Source organism: Acanthochromis polyacanthus, chromosome 14, assembly GCF_021347895.1.
Source record: "Acanthochromis polyacanthus isolate Apoly-LR-REF ecotype Palm Island chromosome 14, KAUST_Apoly_ChrSc, whole genome shotgun sequence".
Taxonomy (NCBI): Eukaryota; Metazoa; Chordata; class Actinopteri; family Pomacentridae; genus Acanthochromis; species Acanthochromis polyacanthus.
In genome coordinates, this window is record NC_067126.1 from 3,247,821 (window position 1) to 3,272,076 (window position 24,256).

Sequence of the window (24,256 nt, forward strand, 5' to 3'; positions counted from 1 at the left end):
AAGGGCGCTGCTGTCCAATTAGGGAACGGAGGATTTAATCGAAGGGGAAGAAAACACAAGGAAAGCTCTTGCTGGCTTTTGCTAACTCACGTTCGTTCGAGGGATGTGCCATAATGAAGGTTTCTGTCCTTCAATGGAACTCCAAATTCTGATGCAACAGGTGGCTGAGTACCATCGACTACTTTCCTGATTTGTCTAGTCAGCCAACATGCAGAAGATCCAGTCGAACACTGGCATGCCACCCCAAACTCCTCTGGAAGCGGCCAAATATTGGGAAGTAGCGGGGGCCGGCTCACCAAGAGCTTGGAGGTCAGGTGACTGAACAGAACCAGACATATTTCTCCATACATTTTCATATGATCTATTTTGGCTGTCGCCATAGTTGATATTTTCAAAACAGAATCCATGAGGGAATAAAGTCTATGGTCCAGCGAGAAGTGACTGAATGAACTAGGTCTAAATAGCTGGAGGTGAAGTAGTGGGCAGGTGTTCTGAGTGACACGGAGTGATTATTGCAGAGGAGGAGGAAGAAGGGCAGGGGCTGAAGCAGGGATCATAACAGACAGTAGCATAGTCCAACTTACCAAACAGAGGGAGAGACTTGGCTTTGTACCCCTCTCTGAACGGTGTATAGCAGTGTTCTAAAGTCTTGTTCCCTCTGGTGAGGGACGTAATATGCTGGTGAACGTCCGGCCGTACCTTCTTCAGGTTTGGACTGTTGAAGTCCCGGCTACGATAAGTGCTGCATCATGGTAGTTAGGAAGAGCCTCATGTTGGTTGGAGCGAGCAGCATCTGTGAACGCTTGAAGTGGAATACAAATGGCACTGAAGATTCGAGATGAACTTACGGGGAGGCAGAACGGGTAGCATTTATTGTAAGAAGCTCCAAGTTTGGTGAATGAAAGTAGGAGAGACAGACAGTATTCCTGCTATCATACCAGCTGTTGTTCACCATCAGGCACACACCTCCGCCCCTCGATTAGCTGGACTTCTGTCCTGCGATGAACTGAAGTTCATTGCAGTGTAGAACAGCATGGTCCGGGATCATGGGGTTCAACCATGTCTCAGTTAGGCAGACAATGCTGCAGTCCCTTGTGTCCCTCTGGAATCTGTCCCATCACATTCTTTGTCTGTCACCAGCTGAGATGATCCAAACTTCATGTGGCCGATCATCATTTTGGGGTGGCATAGCTCAGTGGGTAGAGTGGCCGTCTTGTAACCGGAGGGTCGCCGGTTCGATCCTAGCCTGTAGAGCTCATGTCTAGCTGTCTGAGCAAGACACTCAACCCACTGAACACTGGTCCTGATGGGTCGTGGTTTGCTGCCTTGCATGGCAGCTTCCGCCATGTGAATGTGTGTGTAATGGTGAATGTGACATATAATGTAAAGTACTTTGGGTATCATTTCAGGTATAGTGAAGCGCAATATAAATACAGACCATTTACCATAAGATCAGTGTCTGCAGCTATCATCAGGAAACAGCAGCTTAACAGTGGAAACGGCAGTCCACAAGACCGGAGAACAAGCGTCTGGTCAGGAGCGCACTTGCCGTTGTATGTATACCATGAATTCATCCCCAATGTCTGTAATGTCAAGGCAGTTCAATTGTAACATTCTGAGGCATCAGACAGAAAACATTCAGCAAAAAACACCTGGGTGTTTTGAAACCGAGCAAAAATGACAATTGACTATTTCGCACTGGGAGCAGAGTATCAACACACAGGGAGATGATTTTGACAGGGATGGTGGCAAAATTCAAATTAGTGTGGATGTTGAAGTTTATAGGTGAAATTTCTGAACTTTTCCAATGCACCTCTCAATTCAAACGTCAGAAATGTAATGTTTTATGGGAGCCTGTTGATTGGCAAGGAATTGACAAATTTGTTCTTGAGCTTTACAGCAAAGTCAATGACTTTTAAATGTAGGGAGCATTAAAGGCAAATAATATATGATGATATGCATGGACATTGAAATAATTCAATATGGGGAGGGAAAAAAACATCCTCGTCATGGGTGTGACGGAAGAAACAGAAAATATAAATCTGCGGTATGACCAAACAACCATCACATCTCAGCAGTTTCTCCTCCCGTCAGTGATGGAGGAAACTGAACTCTGCTTTCCACAGCTCTTCAACTCCTCCTGCAGGAGGATGAAGCGCTCTCACTTTGAAGCAACGCTGGTTTACATCCTGCTGTCCTGCATCTCTCTGCTTACTGTGATTCTCAACCTGCTGGTCATCATCTCCATCTCACACTTCAGGTGCAAAAATATTTATTCAACTTATGCAAGTAACCGATGTGTAGAAATGAATAGCCCATGCAAAGAAAAGGTTTCTGAAGTGACAATGTTGTGCTGTTTGCTTCTATCCGACTGATCTTTTCTTGATAAATAATGATGAATCCTTTTCTGTTCTCCCTCCACAGGAACCTCCACACTCCCACCAACCTCCTCCTCCTCTCTCTGGCTGTCTCTGATGTCTTTCTGGGTCTCCTCATGTTCTTTCACATTGTGCTCATAGATGGCTGCTGGTTCCTCGGTGACTTCATGTGCACTCTGTATCACTATCTACCATACACCATCACCTCAGCCTCAATAGGAACTATGGTGATGATATCGATTGACCGCTATGTGGCTGTTTGTTACCCTCTGCATTACTCTATTCAAATCACACAACAGAGAGTTCGAATCTGTGTGTGTCTGTGCTGGATCAGTTCTGTAATATTTCCAACTCTGCTTCTGAAGGATTCCCTGAAGCAGCCGGGCAGGTACAACTCCTGTGTCGGAGAGTGCGTCTTTGTTATTGATTACATTAGTGGACTTGTAGATGTTATTTGTTCCTTCATTGTTCCTATTACGATCATCATAGTTCTGTATGTGAGAGTGTTTGTGGTGGCTGTGTCTCAGGCTCATGCCATGCATTCTCAGCTTGTACCAAACAAGAACTCGGTTAGAGCAACTGTTCAGAAATCTGAACTGAAAGCAGCCAGGACTCTTGGTGTTGTTGTAGTTGTGTTTATAATATGTATGTGCCCATATTACTGTGTTGCTCTCACAGGACAAGACATCGTTCTCCATGGTACATCTGCCATTGTGATATGTGTGTTCTACTTAAACTCCTGTCTAAACCCCATCATCTATGCCTTCTTGTACCCGTGGTTCAGAAAATCAGTCAAGCTCATTGTTACACTTCAGATACTGCAGTCTGCCTCCTGTGAGGCCAAGATGCTGTAGAGACACTTTACCATGAACAGAAAAATGCACTTTGCAGTATTGAGTCACTGAACAGATTTAAAATTCTGATAACATTTGTATGAATGATTTGTACATACAGAAGGATTCAGATTGTGCTCATGACACTATAATATATGTACTTGGGATGGGAATTTCGACTAATTTCCGAACCGACTAGTCGCCAATAAAATTAACGACGAGTCGGTTCGGAAATTAGTATTGAACTTGCAATTTAACCCTTTAAGCGCCAAAGTCGCAATATTGCCACAAGCAACATTGCTGAACATAACAAGCCACAGCTTCAAATATACTGCCTCGTGTGCCTCATGTACTTTACACCAGGAGATGGTGTCTGGAACTTCAATCTGAGCATCAGTTGTGGGCGTGTTTTAATTCAAAGTTTTGGAGTTTACAGAGTTTGAAAACCGAGGAGACGAGACTCGCCGTCAGAGCGTATCAGAGCGCAAGACGGCACATTTTAGAGTGAGAAAACTCACCGTACCGAGAGGTCTGGTCAACGCTGACAAAGTACTTTGTCAAGTAATGGCTTACTCATATTCTGAAGAGGAATATTCACCCTCTGATGAAGATGTTCAGTCGTCCACTGAGACAGAAAGTGCCGCTGCGTCTGTGCGTAACGGCAGCGGGTCGGTGCGCCATGACAGTCCACGAGCAGCACATAGTGGAGCCGATGCTTTGCTTCGGGGTGGCAGGAAGGGACGTGGTGGGTGTAGCTGGAGTGGTCAGAACACCGCTAATGATGAGGGGATAGCGGGGGTTGAAAAAAGAGACAAGCATATGCTACTGGCAGGATCAACCAGGTAGCCCAGACGGGACGAGTGTGCGGCGCACGGCCGAGCGGAGAGCTGCATGGTGGGGGGGGGGCACACTTGCGTTTCACCGACTAGTAAAATACTAACCGTTTAATAAATGAGTCGACAATTAACCGATTAAACGACTCGTCTGCACATCCCTAATATGTACAAGTGTAATGTTGCCAAAGCACCACCTGTCTTCAGGATGTAAGTGGTTATTTCTCAGCCTGTGGACATACCAGAGAGCTGTGAGTTGGAAAACAAGGCCTCTGCATGTAGCTAGTGCCCCACAAACATCCCCAGGTGTTTCCCTACACTCTGCAGGCCATGGGGGCTTGCTAAAAATGATAAAAATTAAGAGACACCTCCTCATGAGTGGGGTTTGGGACCTTAAAAGTACTAGAAATACTAGAAATAAGTTATAACTTAGGTATACCTAAGTTATACCATTACACTTTTTGAAGGGAGTCACCTTTAACAACTACCATTTCAAAAATAACAAAACATACATAATACTACCATTGGAATTACTACTAATACTTGCATCCCAATTTAAAGTACTAAAAAAAGCAAAAAACGATTTTGACATCACCCATGCCATTTTGAGTAAGAATATCTCAGTAACTACAAATATAACCCTGCTGCTTTTTTGTACAGTGATAGAAGACAGATGGAACTGTCTTGTAGAAAAATGTGGGGTCTCTGGTACCTGTCCCACACTGAGATTTTTGCCACCAAAAATAGCCAATTAAAAATATCATCCAACTTTGGGAGCTCATATTTTCCAAACTGAGGTACCCAGAAAGCTCCAGTTTGCGAAGTTATCACACAAGTTTGTGTGGAATGGAACCCAGGGGTGTTAGAACACTTCTGTGCAGTATTTCTAGTACTTTTAAGGTCCCAAACCCCACTCATGAGTAGGTATCTCTTAATTTTTAGCATTTTTAGCAAGTCCCCATGGCCTGCAGAGTGTAGGGAAACACCTGGGGATGTTTGTGGGGCACTAGCTACATGCAGAGGCCTTGTTTACCAACTCACAGCTCTGTGGTATGTCTAGAGGCTGAGAAATAACCACTTAAAGATGCAAAAAAAACGCTGGTGAGGCTTTATATAGCCCAAATTTTGAAAATTTCAGACCCCCACAACTCAGAAACTATTTGAGCTACAGGAATACAATTTTGCATAGAAAGTACTTTTGTGACTATCTAATGGAATGCAAATTTAGGACTAATTTGAAAATGGTGCGGCAACACCCCCAAGGAATATCTGGTCATTTCACCTGGAATGACCCCACTAACAAATTAACTTTGTTTTCTTCAAATCTACTGTCTGCCAAACTGATCTCAGCTGCAATAAAATGCTGCATTTCAGTTGCATACATGATCCCATCAGCAGACAACAAGGCTTGATATAAGCCTTAAAACCTAATAAGTCTAATTAAATGAACACCTGTGCAGTTATCAGAGAGCCTGAGCTGAGCATTTGAGACCACAATGCCTTCTCAGACTTTGTGTGTTGACTGCAGCTGCTGCTTGGTTAAAAACCCTGAGGACACATTTTAAGATTCACGACAAAAAATCGTCCACTGAACCTGTCGGGGACAAACACACAATGACTCTGAAAGGGAAAAATACTGTTTATTTTTAGCCGAAGTTTAAAAAAATACATAAAGTTTTGTAATTCTACAACATAATTATGACAAAGCAAGAGGCCCTGAAAACTTTCTGAAAAGACTCTAAGTGCACCTAAAGATGAAGATGATACATTTCTGCTATTTTCATGGTCCTCTCGGAATTTGAGATGCTGTGATCACACCAAATAACGCTAATTCAAACGATCTCCGCAAAATTCTGCATGACCTTGAAATTTGTCCAATCATAACAACTTTTCTGCTATTTTCTCCGGCCTCCCTTGACTTTCACCAATTATAGCAGTCTCCAGCGCAAACGTAATGCACATATGTCACCGAATTCACTTTCTGGTTGATGGTTTGAAAATCCAGACATCCAATTCTATTGTCTCTCAATTAACAACAAAAGTTATTGCATGCCAAGTAAACCCCCTCATGAAACAGCGCCTTCAACAAGACAATACATTCCACCACATCGCAAAAAAATGTTCTGGAGCAGTTCGAGAATCACGGCAAAGAGACCAAGATGTTGATCCAGCCTCAAACCTCCAATCAAACATCCATGGAGTATGCCAGAACAAGTGTGATTCCCACAGAACCCAAAAGATCTGCTGCCAAAATCCTAGTTCCAAAAGATTCAGACACCTGCACACTGTCTAACTTTCAAAAATACATTTAGTCACGGAGCGTTGGCATTATCAGACACCAGACGACACCTTCAGATGTCTCGTGTCTTTGCCCCGATAGGTCTGAGCTGTTTTGATGGCACAATGGGAACCTACATGTGTTAGACAGCTGGTTTTGATGTTGTGTCTAATAGGCGTGTATCTTGCTACTTTGTAGGTTTGAATACTCGCATGTTCACATTGGCTATCACTCGTTGCCGCCATCAATGCTTGCTCGAGAGCTACTTCGGTGTTGTGGAGACTCTCTGATCCCTGAGTGCCTCGAGCATCATTGGGGAGGTTAAACTATGATCTGGGGCTTTTGTCTCAGAGCTCAAAAGTTGGGCCATACATTCTGGTCATTTAACTCATTTATTTTATGAACCCCAAAGCATGTCGATGGGTTTGAAAGGTATGTTATGTTAAAAAATAAAAATCACCAAAATTACACCATTTATCAGATCCAAAAACTGTGAACAGAGAAAGAGTTGTTAAAATGTATAATATGTGAATCCCAAAAAAATAACCAAATCAAAGCTTACAGTTGTAATTTTTCATCTAAATCACTGTATTCTACATGCCTCATTTAAAAATGAGCTCAAAAAGGAAATTGCACCACATTTTGTCATTGACAAAACGTTCTTTGTATCCAGCACAACTGAGGAGCTGCAACCGAGCTTGTTGTGACCAACAGTCACATGAGAAAAATTAGGAGCCTTCAAGTTGAAATGCAGGCAGTGTTTCCACTGAGAGGAAAATCAAAGCTACTGGATCAATAACATAAATGATGCATGGCTCTGAAACAGTGAACAGAGGAGAAAGTTGTTGGAGATAAATTCAGCATGGTGAAAATTTGTTCTACAGCTGAAAAACGCAAAGTTTGCAAAAACGTATACAGTTGAAACCTGCACTATGCTATCACGCAAGCTATTGACTCTCAGAAACTGGTCTTTTGGTTCTGTTGTGACTTTGGGTCTTCCAGACCCAGATTTTTCCCAGTTTCTGAGCCTTTTAATGAAAACTGGACTCACTTATATTTTGACTTGCTTTGCAATTTCTTTGTAGGAAAGACCTACATTTTTAAGTGTTGTGATGGTGTGTCTCTCCTGGTAATTGTCTTTTCCTCTCCATTTTTACACCAACACACTACTTTCTGCAGTACGATACTGTTCTAATTATGCTCTGGAGGGTTCCACGGTGTGTTCCAACACTGCTTTATGCAGACAGAGGGGGTTGGAAGTAATCTAGAAAAGTTAGGTAGCACCAACTTTCAAAGCCTGATCAGTCTCCATTGCTGCAGAACAGCTTTAAATTGTGAACCCATTTTTGTTCCCTGAAAAAGGCCTTCTTGTATAATTTTGAAATGTATATTATTTTTCAGTTTTGAGTAACCTTACCCTTTTTTTCTTAACCTCTGGCAGTTAAACACTTACCTTTGTACCATTTCAAGCTATTCATTGAACTGGAACTACTTGAATTTCAGCACTCATTACTTGACCTGAAACTTGTTCTCAATGCAGAGAAGACTAAGCTGATGTTGTTCTCGAACTGTCGGAAATGTCCACAAATGATTCCCTCAGTGTCCACACTAGAGGGAAATGAAATAGAGGTGGTCCAGGTGTATAAATACCTGGGTGTCTGGATTGATGACTCCCTTACTTTCAAGCCACAAGTGGAACATCTTGTAAAGAAACTGTGGCTAAAACTTGGTTTTTATTTTCGAAACAAGTTGTGTTTTTCTTTTAGCGGCTTGTCGCTGCAACATTTTTGTCTGTGTTGGATTATGGAGATCTTTTGTACATGAATGCTTCTGCTCAAAGTCTCCAAATGCTTGACACTGTTCACCACGCTTCGTTGAGATATATTACAAACTGTAAAATGTCAACTCACCACTGTCAGTTATACTCTCGGGTGGGATGGCCAGCCCAAGCCACCAGAAGGATTCATCATTGGTATATTTTCATATACAAGGCAATACTTGGACTGCTGCCTACCTACAGTGCCTTGTGAAAGTATTCGGCCCCCTTGAACTTTTCAACCTTTCGCCACATTTCGGGCTTCAAACATAAAGATATAAAATTTTAATTTTTTGTCAAGAATCAACAACAAGTGGGACACAATCGTGAAGTGGAACGAAATTTATTGGATATTTTATACTTTTTTAACAAATAAAAAACTGAAAAGTGGGGTGTGCAATATTATTCGGTCCCTTTACTTTCAGTGCAGCAAACTCACTCCAGAAGTTCAGTGAGGATCTCTGAATGATCCAATGTTGTCCTAAATGACTGATGATGATAAATAGAATCTGCCTGTGTGTAATCAAGTCTCCGTATAAATGCACCTGCTCTGTGATAGTCTCAGGGTTCTGTTTAAAGTGCAGAGAGCATCATGAAGACCAAGGAACACACCAGGCAGGTCCCAGATACTGTTGTTGAGAAGTTTAAAGCCGGATTTGGATACAAAAAGATTTCCCAAGCTTTGAACATCTCAAGGAGCACTGTGCAAGCAATCATATTGAAATGGAAGGAGTATCAGACCACTGCAAATCTGCCAAGACCCGGCCGTCCCTCTAAACCTTCACCTCCAACAAGGAGAAGACTGATCAGAGATGCAGCCAAGAGGCTCATGATCACTCTGGATGAACTGCAGAGATCTGCAGCTGAGGTGGGAGAGTCTGTCCATAGGACAACAATCAGTCGTACACTGCACAAATCTGGCCTTTATGGAAGAGTGGCAAGAAGAAAGCCATTTCTCAAAGATATCCATAAAAAGTCTCGTTTGAAGATTGCCACAAGCCACCTGGGAGACACACCAAACACGTGGAAGAAGGTGCTCTGGTCAGATGAAACCAAAATCCAGCTTTTTGGCCACAATGCAAAACGATATGTTTGGCACAAAAGCAACACAGCTCATCACCCTGAACACACCATCCCCACTGTCAAACATGGTGGTGGCAGCCTCATGGTTTGGGCCTGCTTTTCTTCAGCAGGGACAGGGAAGATGGTTCAAATTGATGGGAAGATGAATGGAGCCAAATACAGGAGCATTCTGGAAGAAAACCTGTTGGAGTCTGCAAAAGACCTGAGACTGGGACGGAGATTTATCTTCCAACAGGACAATGATCCAAAACATAAAGCCAAATCTACAATGGAATGGTTCACAAATAAACGTATCCAGGTGTTAGAATGGCCAAGTCAAAGTCCAGACCTGAATCCAATCCAGAATCTGTGGGCAGAGCTGAAGACTGCTGTTCACAAACGCTCTCCATCCAACCTCACTGAGCTCCAGCTGTTTTGCAAGGAAGAATGGGCAAGAATTTCAGTCTCCCGATGTGCAAAACTGATAGAGACATACCCCAAGCGACTTGCAGCTGTAATTGCAGCAAAAGGTGGCGCTACAAAGTATTAATGCAAGGGGGCCGAATAATATTGCACGCCCCACTTTTCAGGTTTTTATTGGTTAAAAAAGTTTAAAATATCCAATAAACTTCGTTCCACTTCACGATTGTGTCCCACTTGTTGATTCTTGCCAAAAAATTAAAATTTTATATCTTTATGTTTGAAGCCTGAAATGTGGCGAAAGGTTGAAAAGTTCAAGGGGGCGGAATACTTTCACAAGGCACTGTATGTGTTGAGGACGGTTATTTCTGTTGCATAGCACGCTTATTTTTGCTTTTGATGCTGTAACATGCATGCCCAGTGTGGAATCCAATAGCTCGATTAATTGCCATAATAATGGATAGAATACTCAATTACTAATCAATAGCTGCAGCCCTACCAGGAACAAAACAACACAGTATCATTAACAAACTCAAAGCACACACCTTCTCTGGCTCAAACAGTCTGTCATGCCCTGAAACAGAGACCCATCGCTTCCAGTCTTTTTCCTGTGACTGCTGAACATCTAAAGGTACAGGTCCCTCTCGGTGAGCCAGTCTGTGGCCAGCTGAGCCTACCCTCACCCCTCCCCATGGTGCGACCTAGAGGACTAATGAACTTTATGATGGGACAAGTGGAGTCTGGTGGTGGGTCTCTGTCCAGTAATATGCAGTCTTGGTCTGCCAAGTGGAATCTTTAACTCTTTGCAGAGCAGCGGTTTTGCCTTAGTCATCGTCAGTGTGCCACCTTGTGTTCTTTACTTCATCTCTATCAAGGTGAGAATGTTCTTTTATTTTCCTTTATTGTTATAGGTACATTTTAGTTATGTGCACTTTTCTTTGCTATGTTAACATAAAAAATATAATCAGAGTACGTTGAAAAACAGGCTTTGGGTTTACATTCTAAGTAAACTTTTTTTCCACCCCAGGCCATTTAAAAATAATCAGTTATGACTAGGGTTATATTGACTGAAATAAACCGTTTGGTCATTTCACATGGAAGATTTTCGTGACCCTATAACCACATTCACGTCTGTAAAAACACCTGGTATTTGTTATTGCCTTGGCTTTGTCTGAATTTGAGCAAGAGACCGTGGGCAGGAGGGTTTGCACTTCTACCATGTTTTTCCCTTTGTATCACCAACGTTCACATTCATGTGCTCCCATCTTAAACACATGAGCAATACCCAAATCAGTGGTACAATACCAGCATACGACTTTTGTTCATTCCACCTATCTTTATCCATAGTCAGTGCAGAATTTAACGGTCGTGGAATTTTTTCAAGCTCCGGTTGGTCTGCATTTGCAATAACTGCAAGGCGACGCTGGTCACATGAGTTGAACTACTATTCAGTGGACCTTTGCTAAAGTTTCTAGGGGGGGAACATGGGGACTCCAACTGAGTTTCACACAAGCTGAGTTCTGCATGCACATTCATGCTGAACCGAAGGTCCATACCCCCAATTTTCAGTACATGTATGTGTACCATTACACCACTAGTGGCCAGGCCCCATGGGTGAGGGCCAAAGCACTGCACCACATCTTTTCGAGCGTGGGAGGAGGTTGGTAAGGAAGGGGAGGAATAAATCAGTGATACTGAGAAGGTCTTAAAACAGAAAGCTGGCAGAACTCAGCAGCTTCTCATCACCTCCTCTTTGTCATGATGAAACCTGTTGACGAGGCTGATCTCTGCTTTCCACAGCTCCTCAACTCCTCCTGCAGGAAGACCATGCGTCCTCACTCAGTATCCATGCTCATTTACATCATTCTGTCCTGCATCTCCCTTTTCACTGTGACTCTTAACCTGCTGGTCATCATCTCCATCTCACATTTCAAGTAGTCAAGGTTTTTAATCTCTTATCATAGGAAGTTTAAGTGTCAAGTTTATGAATACTGTCTGTGTGTTTTGTTGTTGTTTATCTTCAGAAAAGATGAATAACGTTCTTTTACCTCTCCAGGCAGCTCCACAGCCCCACCAACCTCCTCCTCCTCTCCCTGGCTGTCTCTGATTGCTTTGTGGGTCTCCTCGTAGTCTTTCAAATTCTGCTCTTAGATGGCTGCTGGTATTTCGGTGACCTCATGTGTGTTCTGTATTATATTTTCGACTATGTGATTACCTCTGCCTCAATAGGGACCATGGTGCTCATTTCAGTCGACCGCTACGTAGCTATTTGCTACCCTCTGCATTATCCCAGCAAAGTCACGCTGCAAAGAGCAAAGATCTGTGTTGCACTGTGTTGGATATGTGCTGCTCTCTGTCACTGTCTGATACTGAAAGACAACTTGAAACAGCTAGGGATGTATAACTCCTGTGCTGGGGACTGTGTGATTGTTCTACATTATGTTGCTGGATATGTAGACCTGTTTTTGTCCTTCATTGGCCCTGTCTCTGTCATTATAGGGCTGTATGTGAGAGTATTTGTAGCTGCAGTGTCTCAGGCTCGTGCCATGCGCTCTGATATCACAGCCTTCACTCCGCAGGGCTCAGTCAATGTAACTGTTAAGAAATCTGAGATGAAAGCAGCCAGGACTCTAGGTGTTGTTGTAGTTGTGTTTCTAATATGTCTCTGCCCATATTTTTGTGTTACACTAACGGGTCAGGATGTTTTGCTCAATAGTACATCAATGGCCTTTGTGATATGTCTGTTCTACTTCAACTCCCTCCTCAACCCTCTAATCTATGCTCTTTTCTACCCCTGGTTTAGGAAGTCTGTTAAACTAATCATTACACTTCAGATACTGAGGTCTGACTCCTGTGATGCTCAAATAATGTAGAGAAACATCATTAGATCCTTACCATAAACAGGTAAATACATTTGAAATCTGTTAAAATCTATTAGGTACAGCATTAAGAAAAGTAACTATGCTAAAAATACTGTACTTATTATTTTTTAACTTCATTGAGCAACATAAATATTCTCTCAAACTAAAGAACATAGTGTCTGTTTAGAAAAGCAACTTCCAGAACAGCACCATTACTGTCAGGTAACTCCCAGTGGCCCTGGATATCCACCCTTCAGTCTGGGGAGAAGCCTTCTGTTGAAGCCTTTCAGTGTCTAGCTGTGCCAGCAGTTTCTGTCCATTGATGACAGAGGTCTGGAGTCATGTTTTCTTGTACTTAAGGAGTAAAATAATTATGCACAAAAATCAATAAATGCAGCAGAAATGTCTCCTTTTGATCTGCAACTAATTCCAGACACTAATGATGAGAGACAGAGCTAAAGAAGTGATACTACAGTTTGTACTCAGAATATTATGTCAGTAGGCATCGTGGCTCTAGCTTCCAAAGCTTTGTACATGACTTTTTGTGCCAACGATCCTTTTAATTTTAGGAAGTTTGATGTCGAACATACCTGGATATAAGACAGCTTTCAAAACAACAACAATAATAACATTAATAATAACATACAAATGCTAATAACGTAATTCCTAATAATAAATGGTTTTGTAAATTAGGGTTGCACAATCATGACCACAATGAAAAACATGAATATTTTGATCTGTGTTGACATCACAATCACTCATTTATTTTAGGGGCAAAATTATGTTTTGTTGCATATTGAAATGTGAATAAACAGACCACTGCATTCACTTCTATGTTGTGCTACATTCCTGCTGATGTACAAACTAATACGACACTTAAAATAAGGTTTCTTTATCTGAAATTAGTGCATCTCCTATTAAAGCAAAATCTAAATAAAACTGCATCCCGAATGCTCCACTGAAAATCTGTTTACTGATACTATGCAACAACAGTCCATAAACGCCTCATGCAGGCTTCTACTGACACGAGGCAGCTGACCAAGAGTCTCCTCTGCTGCTGAGGATAAGGTCATTAGAGTTACCAGCCTCAGAAACCGCAAATTAACAGCATCTCAGATTAGACCCCAGATAGATTCTTCACAAAGTTCTAGTAGCAAACACATCTCTACATCAACCGTTCAGAGGAAACTGCATGAATCAGACCTCTGTGGTCAAAAAGAAGCCACTACTGAGGATGAACAACAAGAAGAAGTGAATTGTTTGAGCCAAGAAACAAGGAATGGACATTAGACCAGTAGAAATCTGTACTTTGGTCTGAAGAGTCCAAATCTGAGATTTTTGCTTCCACATGCAAAGTCTTTGTGAGACCAGAAAGGTGAACAGATGGTCTCTACATGCATGGTTCTTACTCTGAAGCATGGAGGAAGAGGTGTGACGGTGTGGGGGTGCTTTGCTGGTGACACTGTTGGAGATTTATTCCAAACTCAAGACACATGTACTAAGCATGGCTACCACAGCATTCTGCAGCACCACGATATCCCATCTGGTTTGCGCTTACTGGGACAATCATTTGTTTTTCAACAAGACAATGACCCCAAACACACCACAGGGAGGGGCCCTGACACCTTCAGGCTGTGGAAGGACTATCTGACCAAGAAGGAAAGTGATGAGTGCTGCGTCAGATGACCTGGACTTCACAAATACCCGACCCAAAACCAACTGAGATGGTTTGAGGCGAGTTGGATTGCAGAGTGAAGGACAAATAGCCAACAAGTGCTCAGCATCACTAGGAAGTCCCTCAAGACTGTTGGAAATCCTTTTTTTTTAAGAAAATAAAAACAATCTGGTTTAGGTTCACTGATGTCAGAGTCACTGGGTCATTGTTACTCTCAGTAACAGTAAAAAGTAAAAATGTCCATTGCTGCTGCGGTTTTTCAGAGACACTATTCTGGGAGCGACAGCTTGGGCCGTACCAGCAGCAGTGGGGGGTTTATACTGGGCTGTCAGGGTGAAGACGGATTTGAGCCAGAACGAAAAGCTCTGGACTGACCAGTCGATATACATCCCAACCCTCGTTTATGGTCATAAGCTTAGAGAAAGTGACTGAAAGAATGACACTGCAGTCAGGATGTTTTCCGTGGCAGGGGGGCCCTTCCCGTCGAAGGCTCAGGTTGATGACAAGCTGAAGAGGGTCCTCCAGTTCAGCAGCACAGGACCTGAGCATTCTTGGAATCACCGTATCAGGTTCAGCTGCCGTTGTGGGGTGAAGTCTCCTCAGCTTTCTACTGACCTGCTCTGCAGTGATGGTGGGGGACAGGGGGCATTGTCCACCGTGGATGCAGCTGATGGAGTTGATGGGGTATGTAGGGGGTGCCAAAAGCAGCAGGTGGGGGAGGTGTGGGTGAAATAGTGGCGGCAGCAAGAGCAGGAGGATGAGAATCAAACTTGTTGAAGTGGTCAAATTGGTATGCTCTCACCTCATCCCGCTCTGCTGAGCTGGTGGTCTTTATGTTGCTGCATGTCCTGGAAAATGATCCAGTTCGTGTTTCACAAAGTCGTCCTGCAGAACGGCCTCTGATAGGTCAGTCCAGCACGTTTTAAGTTGCACCAGGATTTTAAGCTGTTGTTTTGCAGGTGTTTGCAGTTCAACCAGAATGATTTCACATTTCTTTGTGAACCACCGCAAAAGTTAAATGTTGACACAACCCTGCTTACACTGCAACCAATATGAACTTTGTTCTTATTCCATGCAGTACCACAACTAATAAAAAAAGAACAAAACTATTCAATAATCTTCACATTCCATTTAGGGAATGTTGTCGGATAGAAAGAAAGTCCACTCTGGGTTTTCTCAGATACTTGTGGTATGCAGTTCAAGCAGTCAACTAAAATCATAGACTGTATATAAAGATGGACGTATCATCTGGCTCCAAAATTGAAGCCCACCCGCAAGTGTCAAAAACTTGCAATATCACGCTGTCCGCTAGGGTTGGCTCCAAAAAGCTTTTGCTCCATAGACCCCAATTCATTTTTGAAAAAAATAAAATTTGATAGACTGATTTTCTCCAGCTCAGGATTTTTTTCCCCGTTAGTTTTCATGGTCAAAATGAGAAATCAGGTGGCCGATCTTAAAATAAATCAATACTGAATTTTCAATAAATCATTCAAGTTGGCGGAGCCAGGGGGCGTGGCTATACTTGATTCACAGTCCCATAGACTGGTCCTGCCCCGAGTTGCTCTTCAGTCCAGCCTGTTTGATGACGCTTTTTACGTCACTGGCTCCAAAAAATCCAAAACGGCGACCAGGAAGTAGCAAAATCCGGGCTTCATTTTCTCGGCATTGGAACCAACGGGTGACGTCACAGTTAGTTCACGCCTGACTAAAATACTCCACTCTGGATTTTCAGCAATGCAACGAAAGAAAATCAAAATGAGGAAGTTCTTCTACTGCTGTCGATTCACCTCAAGGGGAAACAGTAATCTGATTGAAGGGCGCTGCTGTCCAATTAGGGAACGGAGGATTTAATCGAAGGGGAAGAAAACACAAGGAAAGCTCTTGCTGGCTTTTGCTAACTCACGTTCGTTCGAGGGATGTGCCATAATGAAGGTTTCTGTCCTTCAATGGAACTCCAAATGCTTATGCAACAGGTGGCTGAGTACCATGGACTACTTTCCTGACTTGTCTAGTCAGCCAACATGCAGAAGATCCAGTCGAACACTGGCATGCCACCCCCAAACTCCTCTGGAAGCGGCCAAATATTGGGAAGTAGCGGGGGCCGGCTCACCAAGAGCGTGGAGGTCAGGTGACTGAACAGAACCAGACATATTTCTCCATACATTTTCATATGATCTATTTTGGCTGTCATCATAGCAGGGTTCTCGCCAGCGCATTTCAGCGTAACGGGCCGTTACGCTGTCTTAACGGCCCGTTACGCTCAGTTTAAAAGATTATGCTGTGATTAGGGCCGCTACGCCAGCGCATTTCAAAGATTACGCTGTTGTTATGAGAGTGTGTGGCTCCGTCATGAGAGAGGGAGAGAGAGCAGTGTGTGGGTGTGGGAGGGAGGGGGACAGCGAGGGAGAGAGACGGCAGTCGGTGCAGTCGGAGGAGGAGAGAAGGTGTGTAGTTGGATGCTGGGTTGACGGTACTTGCGGTTCAGCCACTGTTTATAGACAATAAAGGCTGCAGTGTTCTTCGATGCGGCTGGGCTCCTGTGTCTTTGCCTCTACGGCTGCTGAGGAAGTGAAGGGGGTTAACCCCGGGCTTCCTGACCACGGGCCGAACAGGAAGGGTTAACACTGTGATTAGGGCCGCTGCGCTGTTATTTTGACAGATAACGCCATGTGCGTTTGTTTTTATCAACTGGGTGCCTATCTAGGTTAATTTATGTCTCCCCACCTCAGCCGTACTTTCCTGTCGATTGACCCGTTCCCGTCTATTGCGCGCGCGTGCAGGAGGACCTGCCGTTACACTGAAAAAAATCCTGGCGAGGACCCTGCATAGTTGATATTTTGGTGTGAGGACAGTGTTACGGGTGGGATCAGAGAACCCAGGCCCAGAACACAGAAGTGGGGAGACAGAAGGAAAATAGGACAGATTTTCATGAAACAAAACAAGAACTACAACAGCACAAAACGGAAACTGGATTGTGATTGAAAGCCAAAACCAAACATTCTACAAAAATTAACAAACAAAAGGGGAAACTAAATCAAAACCTACTCAGAACTATTTAACAAACCGACAGCTAAACAAAACACTAAACCCAAAAGTGAACACTGTTACAAATTAAGGAAAGACAAACAACTGGGCTGGCTAGATTGAGATACTGACAAAAATAGGGAGACAAGCTTGGGGAAAACAGAGTCTGAATGCAGATAAGAAGACAGGAAACAAGGAAAAGAAACTGGCGGGAATCTGTGGGAAGAGCTGAATCCATTGGGGCTGAAGTAGTCGGGAGGTAAGCAGGGGTTGGTGGGAAAAACAGAATCCATGAGGGAATAAAGTCTATGGTCCAGCGAGAAGTGACTGAATGAACTAGGTCTAAATAGCTGGAGGTGAAGTAGTGGGCAGGTGTTCTGAGTGACACGGAGTGATTATTGCAGAGGAGGAGGAAGAAGGGCAGGGGCTGAAGCAGGGATCATAACAGACAGTAGCATAGTCCAACTTACCAAACAGAGGGAGAGACTTGGCTTTGTACCCCTCTCTGAACGGTGTATAGCAGTGTTCTAAAGTCTTGTTCCCTCTGGTGAGGGACGTAATATGCTGGTGAACGTCCGGCCGTACCTTCTTCAGGTTTGGACTGTTGAAGTCCCGGCTACGATAAGTGCTGCATCATGGTAGTTAGCCTGGTGGTTAGGAAGAGCCTCATGTTGGTTGGAGCGAGCAGCATCTGTGAACGCTTGAAGTGGAATACAAATGGCACTGAAGATTCGAGATGAACTTACGGGGGAGGCAGAACGGGTAGCATTTTATTGTAAGAAGCTCCAAGTTTGGTGAATGAAAGTAGGAGAGACAGACAGTATTCCTGCTATCATACCAGCTGTTCACCATCAGGCACACACCTCCGCCCCTCGATTAGCTGGACTTCTGTCCCTGCGATGAACTGAAGTTCATTGCAGTGTAGAACAGCATGGTCCGGGATCATGGGGTTCAACCATGTCTCAGTTAGGCAGACAATGCTGCAGTCCCTTGTGTCCCTCTGGAATCTGTCCCATCACATTCTTTGTCTGTCACCAGCTGAGATGATCCAAACTTCATGTGGCCGATCATCATTTTGGGGTGGCATAGCTCAGTGGGTAGAGTGGCCGTCTTGTAACCGGAGGGTCGCCGGTTCGATCCTAGCCTGTAGAGCTCATGTCTAGCTGTCTGAGCAAGACACTCAACCCACTGAACACTGGTCCTGATGGGTCGTGGTTTGCTGCCTTGCATGGCAGCTTCCGCCATGTGAATGTGTGTGTAATGGTGAATGTGACATATAATGTTAAGCACTTTGGGTATCATTTCAGGTATAGTGAAGCGCAATATAAATACAGACCATTTACCATAAGATCAGTGTCTGCAGCTATCATCAGGAAACAGCAGCTTAACAGTGGAAACGGCAGTCCACAAGACCGGAGAACAAGCGTCTGGTCAGGAGCGCACTTGCCGTTGTATGTATACCATGAATTCATCCCCAATGTCTGTAATGTCAAGGCAGTTCAATTGTAACATTCTGAGGCATCAGACAGAAAACATTGAGGAAAAAACACCTGGGTGTTTTGAAATAGAGCAAAAATGACAATTGACTATTTCGCACTGGGAGCAGAGTATCAACACACAGGGAGATGATTTTGACAGGGATGGTGGCAAAATTCAAATTAGTGTGGATGTTGAAGTTTATAGGTGAAATTTCTGAACTTTTCCAATGCACCTCTCAATTCAAACGTCAGAAATGTAATGTTTTATGGGAGCCTGTTGATTGGCAAGGAATTGACAAATTTGTTCTTGAGCTTTACAGCAAAGTCAATGACTTTTAAATGTAGGGAGCATTAAAGGCAAATAATATATGATGATATGCATGGACATTGAAATAATTCAATATGGGGAGGGAAAAAAACATCCTCGTCATGGGTGTGACGGAAGAAACAGAAAATATAAATCTGCGGTATGACCAAACAACCATCACATCTCAGCAGTTTCTCCTCCCGTCAGTGATGGAGGAAACTGAACTCTGCTTTCCACAGCTCTTCAACTCCTCCTGCAGGAGGATGAAGCGCTCTCACTTTGAAGCAACGCTGGTTTACATCCTGCTGTCCTGCATCTCTCTGCTTACTGTGATTCTCAACCTGCTGGTCATCATCTCCATCTCACACTTCAGGTGCAAAAATATTTATTCAACTTATGCAAGTAACCGATGTGTAGAAATGAATAGCCCATGCAAAGAAAAGGTTTCTGAAGTGACAATGTTGTGCTGTTTGCTTCTATCTGACTGATCTTTTCTTGATAAATAATGATGAATCCTTTTCTGTTCTCCCTCCACAGGAACCTCCACACTCCCACCAACCTCCTCCTCCTCTCTCTGGCTGTCTCTGATGTCTTTCTGGGTCTCCTCATGTTCTTTCAAATTGTGCTCATAGATGGCTGCTGGTTCCTCGGTGACTTCATGTGCACTCTGTATCACTATCTACCATACACCATCACCTCAGCCTCAATAGGAACTATGGTGATGATATCGATTGACCGCTATGTGGCCGTTTGTTACCCTCTGCATTACTCTATTCAAATCACACAACAGAGAGTTCAAATCTGTGTGTGTCTGTGCTGGATCAGTTCTGTAATATTTCCAACTCTGCTTCTGAAGGATTCCCTGAAGCAGCCGGGCAGGTACAACTCCTGTGTCGGAGAGTGCGTCTTTGTTATTGATTACATTAGTGGACTTGTAGATGTTATTTGTTCCTTCATTGTTCCTATTACGATCATCATAGTTCTGTATGTGAGAGTGTTTGTGGTGGCTGTGTCTCAGGCTCATGCCATGCATTCTCAGCTTGTACCAAACAAGCACTCAGTTAGAGCAACTGTTCAGAAATCTGAACTGAAAGCAGCCAGGACTCTTGGTGTTGTTGTAGTTGTGTTTATAATATGTATGTGCCCATATTACTGTGTTGCTCTCACAGGACAAGACATCGTTCTCCATGGTACATCTGCCATTGTGATATGTGTGTTCTACTTAAACTCCTGTCTAAACCCCATCATCTATGCCTTCTTGTACCCGTGGTTCAGAAAATCAGTCAAGCTCATTGTTACACTTCAGATACTGCAGTCTGCCTCCTGTGAGGCCAAGATGCTGTAGAGACACTTTACCATGAACAGAAAAATGCACTTTGCAGTATTGAGTCACTGAACAGATTTAAAATTCTGATAACATTTGTATGAATGATTTGTACATACAGATGGATTCAGATTGTGCTCATGACACTATAATATATGTACTAGGGATGGGAATTTCGACTAATTTCCGAACCGACTAGTCGCCAATAAAATTAACGACTAGTCGGTTCGGAAATTAGTATTGAACTTGCAATTTAACCCTTTAAGCGCCAAAGTCGCAATATTGCCACAAGCAACATTGCTGAACATAACAAGCCACAGCTTCAAATATACTGCCTCGTGTGCCTCATGTACTTTACACCAGGAGATGGTGTCTGGAACTTCAATCTGAGCATCAGTTGTGGGCGTGTTTTAATTCAAAGTTTTGGAGTTTACAGAGTTTGAAACCGAGGAGACGAGACTCGCCGTCAGAGCGTATCAGAGCGCAAGACGGCACATTTTAGAGTGAGAAAACTCACCGTACCGAGAGGTCTGGTCAACGCTGACAAAGTACTTTGTCAAGTAATGGCTTACTCATATTCTGAAGAGGAATATTCACCCTCTGATGAAGATGTTCAGTCGTCCACTGAGACAGAAAGTGCCGCTGCGTCTGTGCGTAACGGCAGCGGGTCGGTGCGCCATGACAGTCCACGAGCAGCACATAGTGGAGCCGATGCTTTGCTTCGGGGTGGCAGGAAGGGACGTGGTGGGTGTAGCTGGAGTGGTCAGAACACCGCTAATGATGAGGGGGATAGCGGGGGTTGAAAAAAGAGACAAGCATATGCTACTGGCAGGATCAACCAGGTAGCCCAGACGGGACGAGTGTGCGGCGCACGGCCGAGCGGAGAGCTGCATGGTGGGGGGGGGGGCACACTTGCGTTTCACCGACTAGTAAAATACTAACCGTTTAATAAATGAGTCGACAATTAACCGATTAAACGACTCGTCTGCACATCCCTAATATGTACAAGTGTAATGTTGCCAAAGCACCACCTGTCTTCAGGATGTAAGTGGTTATTTCTCAGCCTGTAGACATACCAGAGAGCTGTGAGTTGGAAAACAAGGCCTCTGCATGTAGCTAGTGCCCCACAAACATCCCCAGGTGTTTCCCTACACTCTGCAGGCCATGGGGGCTTGCTAAAAATGATAAAAATTAAGAGACACCTCCTCATGAGTGGGGTTTGGGACCTTAAAAGTACTAGAAATACTAGAAATAAGTTATAACTTAGGTATACCTAAGTTATACCATTACACTTTTTGAAGGGAGTCACCTTTAACAACTACCATTTCAAAAATAACAAAACATACATAATACTACCATTGGAATTACTACTAATACTTGCATCCCAATTTAAAGTACTAAAAAAAGCAAAAAACGATTTTGACATCACCCATGCCATTTTGAGTAAGAATATCTCAGTAACTACAAATATAACCCTGCTGCTTTTTTGTACAGTGATAGAAGACAGATAGAAATGTCTTGTAGAAAAATGTGGGGTCTCTGGTACCTGTCCCACACTGAGATTTTTGCCACCAAAAATAGCCAATTAAAAATATCATCCAACTTTGGGAGCTCATCTTTTCCAAACTGAGGTACCCAGAAAGCTCCAGTTTGCGAAGTTATCACACAAGTTTGTGTGGAATGGAACCCAGGGGTGTTAGAACACTTCTGTGCAGTATTTCTAGTACTTTTAAGGTCCCAAACCCCACTCATGAGTAGGTATCTCTTAATTTTTAGCATTTTTAGCAAGCCCCCATGGCCTGCAGAGTGTAGGGAAACACCTGGGGATGTTTGTGGGGCACTAGCTCCATGCAGAGGCCTTGTTTACCAACTCACAGCTCTGTGGTATGTCTAGAGGCTGAGAAATAACCACTTAAAGATGCAAAAAAACGCTGGTGAGGCTTTATATAGCCCAAATTTTGAAAATTTCAGACCCCCACAACTCAGAAACTATTTGAGCTACAGGAATACAATTATGCATATTAAGTACTTTTGTGACTATCTAATGGAATGCAAATTTAGGACTAATTTGAAAATGGTGCGGCAACACCCCCAAGGAATATCTGGTCATTTCACCTGGAATGACCCCACTAACAAATTAACTTTGTTTTCTTCAAATCTACTGTCTGCCAAACTGATCTCAGCTGCAATAAAATGCTGCATTTCAGTTGCATACATGATCCCATCAGCAGACAACAAGGCTTGATATAAGCCTTAAAACCTAATAAGTCTAATTAAATGAACACCTGTGCAGTTATCAGAGAGCCTGAGCTGAGCATTTGAGACCACAATGCCTTCTCAGACTTTGTGTGTTGACTGCAGCTGCTGCTTGGTTAAAAACCCTGAGGACACATTTTAAGATTCACGACAAAAAATCGTCCACTGAACCTGTCGGGGACAAACACACAATGACTCTGAAAGGGAAAAATACTGTTTATTTTTAGCCGAAGTTTAAAAAAATACATAAAGTTTTGTAATTCTACAACATAATTATGACAAAGCAAGAGGCCCTGAAAACTTTCTGAAAAGACTCTAAGTGCACCTAAAGATGAAGATGATACATTTCTGCTATTTTCATGGTCCTCTCGGAATTTGAGATGCTGTGATCACACCAAATAACGCTAATTCAAACGATCTCCGCAAAATTCTGCATGACCTTGAAATTTGTCCAATCATAACAACTTTTCTGCTATTTTCTCCGGCCTCCCTTGACTTTCACCAATTATAGCAGTCTCCAGCGCAAACGTAATGCACATATGTCACCGAATTCACTTTCTGGTTGATGGTTTGAAAATCCAGACATCCAATTCTATTGTCTCTCAATTAACAACAAAAGTTATTGCATGCCAAGTAAACCCCCTCATGAAACAGCGCCTTCAACAAGACAATACATTCCACCACATCGCAAAAAAATGTTCTGGAGCAGTTCGAGAATCACGGCAAAGAGACCAAGATGTTGATCCAGCCTCAAACCTCCAATCAAACATCCATGGAGTATGCCAGAACAAGTGTGATTCCCACAGAACCCAAAAGATCTGCTGCCAAAATCCTAGTTCCAAAAGATTCAGACACCTGCACACTGTCTAACTTTCAAAAATACATTTAGTCACGGAGCGTTGGCATTATCAGACACCAGACGACACCTTCAGATGTCTCGTGTCTTTGCCCCGATAGGTCTGAGCTGTTTTGATGGCACAATGGGAACCTACATGTGTTAGACAGCTGGTTTTGATGTTGTGTCTAATAGGCGTGTATCTTGCTACTTTGTAGGTTTGAATACTCGCATGTTCACATTGGCTATCACTCGTTGCCGCCATCAATGCTTGCTCGAGAGCTACTTCGGTGTTGTGGAGACTCTCTGATCCCTGAGTGCCTCGAGCATCATTGGGGAGGTTAAACTATGATCTGGGGCTTTTGTTTCAGAGCTCAAAAGTTGGGCCATACATTCTGGTCATTTAACTCATTTATTTTATGAACCCCAAAGCATGTCGATGGGTTTGAAAGGTATGTTATGTTAAAAAATAAAAATCACCAAAATTACACCATTTATCAGATCCAAAAACTGTGAACAGAGAAAGAGTTGTTAAAATGTATAATATGTGAATCCCAAAAAAATAACCAAATCAAAGCTTACAGTTGTAATTTTTCATCTAAATCACTGTATTCTACATGCCTCATTTAAAAATGAGCTCAAAAAGGAAATTGCACCACATTTTGTCATTGACAAAACGTTCTTTGTATCTCAGCACAACTGAGGAGCTGCAACCGAGCTTGTTGTGACCAACAGTCACATGAGAAAAATTAGGAGCCTTCAAGTTGAAATGCAGGCAGTGTTTCCACTGAGAGGAAAATCAAAGCTACTGGATCAATAACATAAATGATGCATGGCTCTGAAACAGTGAACAGAGGAGAAAGTTGTTGGAGATAA

At 43.2% G+C, this 24,256-nt stretch overlaps 3 protein-coding genes across 3 annotated transcripts; all 3 read left to right on the top strand.

The window, feature by feature from the left end:
- The first annotated feature begins 2,009 nt into the window (after positions 1-2,009).
- On the top strand, positions 2,010-3,232 carry LOC127537245 (trace amine-associated receptor 13c-like). Its single transcript, XM_051959386.1, has 2 exons — positions 2,010-2,260; positions 2,425-3,232. Exons 1-2 carry the CDS (start codon positions 2,010-2,012, stop codon positions 3,230-3,232), a joined length of 1,059 nt encoding a protein of 352 aa, XP_051815346.1.
- Positions 3,233-11,378: 8,146 nt separating this feature from the next.
- On the top strand, positions 11,379-12,493 carry LOC127537043 (trace amine-associated receptor 13c-like). Its single transcript, XM_051958729.1, has 2 exons — positions 11,379-11,554; positions 11,677-12,493. The coding sequence occupies exons 1-2, from the start codon at positions 11,379-11,381 to the stop codon at positions 12,491-12,493; spliced, it is 993 nt and encodes a 330-aa protein (XP_051814689.1).
- Positions 12,494-19,087: 6,594 nt separating this feature from the next.
- On the top strand, positions 19,088-20,325 carry LOC127537246 (trace amine-associated receptor 13c-like). The gene is made up of 2 exons (XM_051959387.1): positions 19,088-19,338; positions 19,503-20,325. The coding sequence occupies exons 1-2, from the start codon at positions 19,088-19,090 to the stop codon at positions 20,308-20,310; spliced, it is 1,059 nt and encodes a 352-aa protein (XP_051815347.1). The 3' UTR covers positions 20,311-20,325.
- The last annotated feature ends 3,931 nt before the right edge of the window (positions 20,326-24,256 follow it).